The sequence below is a fragment of the Lontra canadensis genome, unplaced genomic scaffold (genome assembly GCF_010015895.1).
Source record: "Lontra canadensis isolate GAN:19392208 unplaced genomic scaffold, GSC_riverotter_1.0 scaffold80, whole genome shotgun sequence".
Classification (NCBI taxonomy): Eukaryota; Metazoa; Chordata; class Mammalia; order Carnivora; family Mustelidae; genus Lontra; species Lontra canadensis.
In genome coordinates, this window is record NW_022631074.1 from 9,652,433 (window position 1) to 9,657,192 (window position 4,760).

Here is a 4,760-nt window from a genome sequence, read left to right on the forward strand (position 1 = left end):
TTCTCACACTTAACCATCTGTATGTCTGTTATTCTTTGCCCATTTCTCTTCCCCCATCTACTGATCTTTTTAAAAAATTATTTATTATGTTCAATTAGTCAGCATATAGTAGTACGTTAGTTTTTTGTTTGCTTCTTTGTTTTTAATTTAATTTTATTTTTTCAGTGTTCCAGGATTCATTGTTTATGCACCGCACCCAGTGCTCCATGCAATACACCATTAGTTTTTGATGCAGTGTTCAATGATTCATTAGTGGCATGTAACACCCAGTGCTCATCACCACACATGCCCTCCTTAATACTCATCACCTGGTTACTCCAGCCTCCAATCCCTCCTCTCTTCGGTAATCCTCAGTTTGGTTCCCAGAGTCCAGAGTTTCTCACAGTTTGTCTCCCTCTCTGATTTCTTACCATACCTCCCTTCCTCTGTGGTTCTCCATGCTATTCTTTATGTTCCACATATGAGTGAAACCATATAATTGTCTTTCTCTCCTTGACTTATTTCACTTAGCATAATCCCCTTCAGTTCCAACCATGCTTCGCCAACTGATCCACTTGGGCACCCTCTCCTGATCTTTTCACCACTAAAATTTCTCCTCCTTCTTGTCTTTTCTCTTTTCTCTTCTTGATGCCTTCCTCTCCATTTCTCTCTTTTGAAAATTTTATTAGAACAATATTAGGGAATAAATGCTGTATTTGTCAAAGCACTGCAGACATCTAACAACTATCCTCCACATTCTTGGAGCATTTGATATAGTTTCCCTGCTAACTGTTGTGCAACTTGTTTCCCATTCACTGCTCATTATTCTGTGGCCTCAACTGTATCATATAATGAAAGCTGCTCACACTAAAACCACTGAAAATATCTTAGCTTCCATGCTCAATCACACGTGTTTGCTCCTTGTCCTACTAGAGCATTTATTTTATTTCATTTTTATTTTTTAAAGATTTTATTAATTCATTTGACAGAGAGAGACACAGGGAGAGAGGGAACACAAGCAGTGGGAGTGGGAGAGGGAACACAAGCAGGCGAGACAGGCTTCCCACTGAGCAGGGAGCCCGATGCGGGACTTGATCCCAAGACCCTGGGATCATGACCTGAGCTGAAGGCAGATGTTTAATGACTGAGCCACCCAGGCACCCCAGTGGTAGAACATTTATTTTAAAGTGATTTGGCACCATAACTTTCTTTGTTCTTCTTGAGCATCTCCCTCTCTTTATGTTCATGACACTCATCTTTCCTGTTTCCCTTCTCTTCTTGATCATTCTGCTCAGTATCCTTTCCTGGTCTCTCCCTGTCTTTATTCACTGCCAGTCAGAACTATTAGTTTCAGGAATAAATTATTTTTTTTTTTGGAATGAAATCTAACAGAAATGCTGGGAGATTAAAGGAATCACAGCTGGAGGAAAAAATGAGCAGAAACAGAAGGAAGCAAGATAGTCTGTCAATAGCAAAAATCATGTCCCAACATTGGCTCCATGAAGGCTGCTATCAGTCACCAGGGCTCTGTGGGTATGCCACTGCTCACACTGACAGAGTCATGGATGTGCATTCAGGGTGTATTTGCTGGAACTTCATACTTAGCTTTGGCTGACTTAGCAACTCAAAACCTCTTTCCCTTTTCCTCCCTTATTCCAAATTCCAAATGCAGTGTAGATGGGTTTCAGTTGCCGAAGTTACATTCCAGTTCCCCTCACTGTGGTTGTTAGAGGGATAGGAAAGTCTGTTGTAGCTCTTTTGGCTCCTAGAGTGGGTGGTAGACTGTCTGGCTCCATGATTATGTGGTAGAAAGAGGACTATCTGAAAATGACACATATCCTCCATAACCATGTTCATATACTTTGTCAGTTTAGTTCCTCCCTCTTCTCTTCACTTAGTGTATTCTCTAATGGTTAGGTCTTACATAAGTATGCCTGGAGCTACCCCAATGACTTCCAAGTCATTACATGTGGTAGACTCCTACTACGAAGTATATACCACCTGGATATTCAGAGGACACTCTCTCTACAAACTGACATTGCATCCTAATTTCAATGAATTTTGAAAAATTTGAATATAGTTGACACACAATGTTACATTAGTTTCAGGTGTACAACTTAGTTATTTGACAAATGTATACCTTCTGCTATGTTCACCACAAGTATAGCTACTATCTGTCACCACACATTGCTCTTACAATATTGTTGACTATATTCCTTATGCTGTGACTTTTATTACTGTGACTTATTCATTCCATAATTGGAATATCTCCCACTCCCTTTCACCCATTTTGCAAACCCCTCCAACTCCTATCTCTCTGGAAAATAAGTTGTTCTCTGTATTTACAGGTTTGATTCTGCTCTTTGTTATTCATTTTTTTAGACTCCACATAGGAGTGAAATCATATGGTATTTGTCTTTCTCATTCTGACTTACTTCTTTTAATGTAATAGCCTGTATTAGCCTGTTGTGTCAAATGGCATGATCTTATCCTTTTTTATAGCTGGGTTATATTTTCCATATATATTTATTTTTTCACACACACACACACACACACACACACACACACACACCACATATTGCTTATTCGTTTGTCTGTAGATAGACACATAGGTTGCTTCCATATCTTGGCCACTATAAATAGGATGCAGTAAATGTAGGGGGTGCATGTACATTTCAAATTAGTGTTTTCCTTTTCTTTGGGTAAATGAAAACCTACCCATTCACCAAGTGACTCCTATTCTTCACTGACCACCCCTTTACCTCCAATGTGTCACAGAAGTGGTGTCTCTACATTCTGAAATCCTTTCCATCTCCCTTTTCATCTTCGCCATTGATCCCAATGTCATTTCATTCATGGACAAGCCATGTCACATGTATTTGTAACACTTGGGAAACAAGAGTAAAATGCAGATTATTAGATTTCATTCTTGAGCCACTAAATCTAATTCTAAAGAAAGCCTTACAATCTATATTTTGTACAAGAGTTCCTCAGAGAATTTCAGGGTATAACCTGGTTTGAGAACCAGTGGGCAGTAGTAACATCCTCCTAACTAGTACTCATGACCCCAACTTTAAATCCCTGCAACCTATTTCCCATGCTATAACATACTCATTTAAAAAAAGTCTTACAGTGCCACTCCTTTTTTCAGTGCATGCTTCTTCCCTGATGAAAAGTGTTCAAGATCCTTCACATGTTATTCAACTCATTTTATTGCCCAGGTTCTTCAGGTTGCTTTCCTCTTCACCCTACATCCATGTCCTAGATACAGAATTTCTCTTTCATACTCAATCATATCCCATAAATTTAGCATTTACATACAATATCTTTCGTTTTCTCAATTATGTTCATTGTAGCACATTTTAAAAATGGAAATAATTGCATTTATTTCCAGGACCCCCAAACAATTCTATCTTACAGAGGTAATACAAAAAATTGAGAGGGTATTTATGAGGTACATACTTTTATTCAACTCTCCTCCCTATAATTCCTGTTACAAACTGACTTTTTTTGGGTCATTTGTTCAATTTCATTTCAGGCAACACCAACTGAGGACATGGAAAAGGATAATGCAACATTCCTGACAAAATTGATTCTCACAGGACTCACATATGAACCACAGTGGCAAATCCCCCTGTTCCTGTTGTTCTTGGTTATCTATCTTCTCACCATTGTGGGGAACCTTGGGCTGATTGCTCTCATTTGGAATGACACTCAGCTTCACATCCCTATGTACTTATTCCTTGGGAGTCTGGCATTAGTGGATGCTTGGTTATCATCCACAGTATCCCCCAAGATGCTAGTCAACTTCTTTTCTGAGAGCAAGATGATCTCTTTCTCTCTGAATGCATGATACATTTTTTTTCCTTTGCAATCAGCGTAACCACAGAATGTTTTCTGCTGGCAACAATGGCATATGATCGGTATGTGGCCATATGCAAACCCTTACTTTATCCAGTGATTATGTCCAATACACTATGCATCCAGCTGATACTTTTGTCATTTTTAGGTGGCCTTCTTCATGCCATAATTCATACTTCTTTTTTATTCAGATTAACCTTCTGTAATTCCATCATAGTACATCACTTTTACTGTGACATTATACCATTATTTAAGATTTCTTGTACTGATCCTTCTATTAATTATCTGATAGTATTTATTTTCTCTGGGTCAATACAAGTATTTACCATTTTGACTGTTCTTGTGTCTTACACGCTAGTTCTCTTTACAATCTTAAAAAAGAAGTCTCTACAGGGCATAAAGAAAGCCTTCTCCACCTGTGGAGCCCATCTTTTATCTGTGTCTTTATACTATGGCCCCCTTCTCTTCATGTATGTGCGCCCTAGATCTGCACAAACAGATAATCAAGATATGATGGACTCTCTATTTTACACTATTATAATTCCCATGTTAAACCCAATGATCTATAGCCTGAGAAATAAGAAAGTCATAGATTCACTGAGGAAAATGTTAAAGAGAAATATTTAGTACTTATGGAAGATTTTTTCTTTTTCCACTAGAATAATATGAAATTGTGCAGATTAGATGTTGCTATGTGTTGATTAGTGTTCAAAGGTTTTGGCAGTTATAATTGTCCTTGTGTTCAAATGACTTAAGGTGGGACTACAAATAACCATCTTAAATATGTGTATATATTATTGAAAAACAGAATTTTACTCAAGTTTTCATGTCATACCAAAATAATTAAGAAAAATATTTTACATGTTTTTTAAATTTTTGTTTATTAAAAAAATTTCTTTTCAGTGTTCCAGAATTCATTG

General features: G+C 37.6%; 1 protein-coding gene across 1 annotated transcript; it reads left to right on the forward strand.

The window, feature by feature from the left end:
* The first annotated feature begins 3,502 nt into the window (after positions 1 to 3,502).
* Positions 3,503 to 4,467, forward strand: LOC116882071 (olfactory receptor 5H2-like). The gene is given in 2 exon segments (XM_032882266.1): positions 3,503 to 3,814; positions 3,817 to 4,467. Coding segments are annotated over 2 exon segments (930 nt in total). The 5' UTR covers positions 3,503 to 3,535.
* The last annotated feature ends 293 nt before the right edge of the window (positions 4,468 to 4,760 follow it).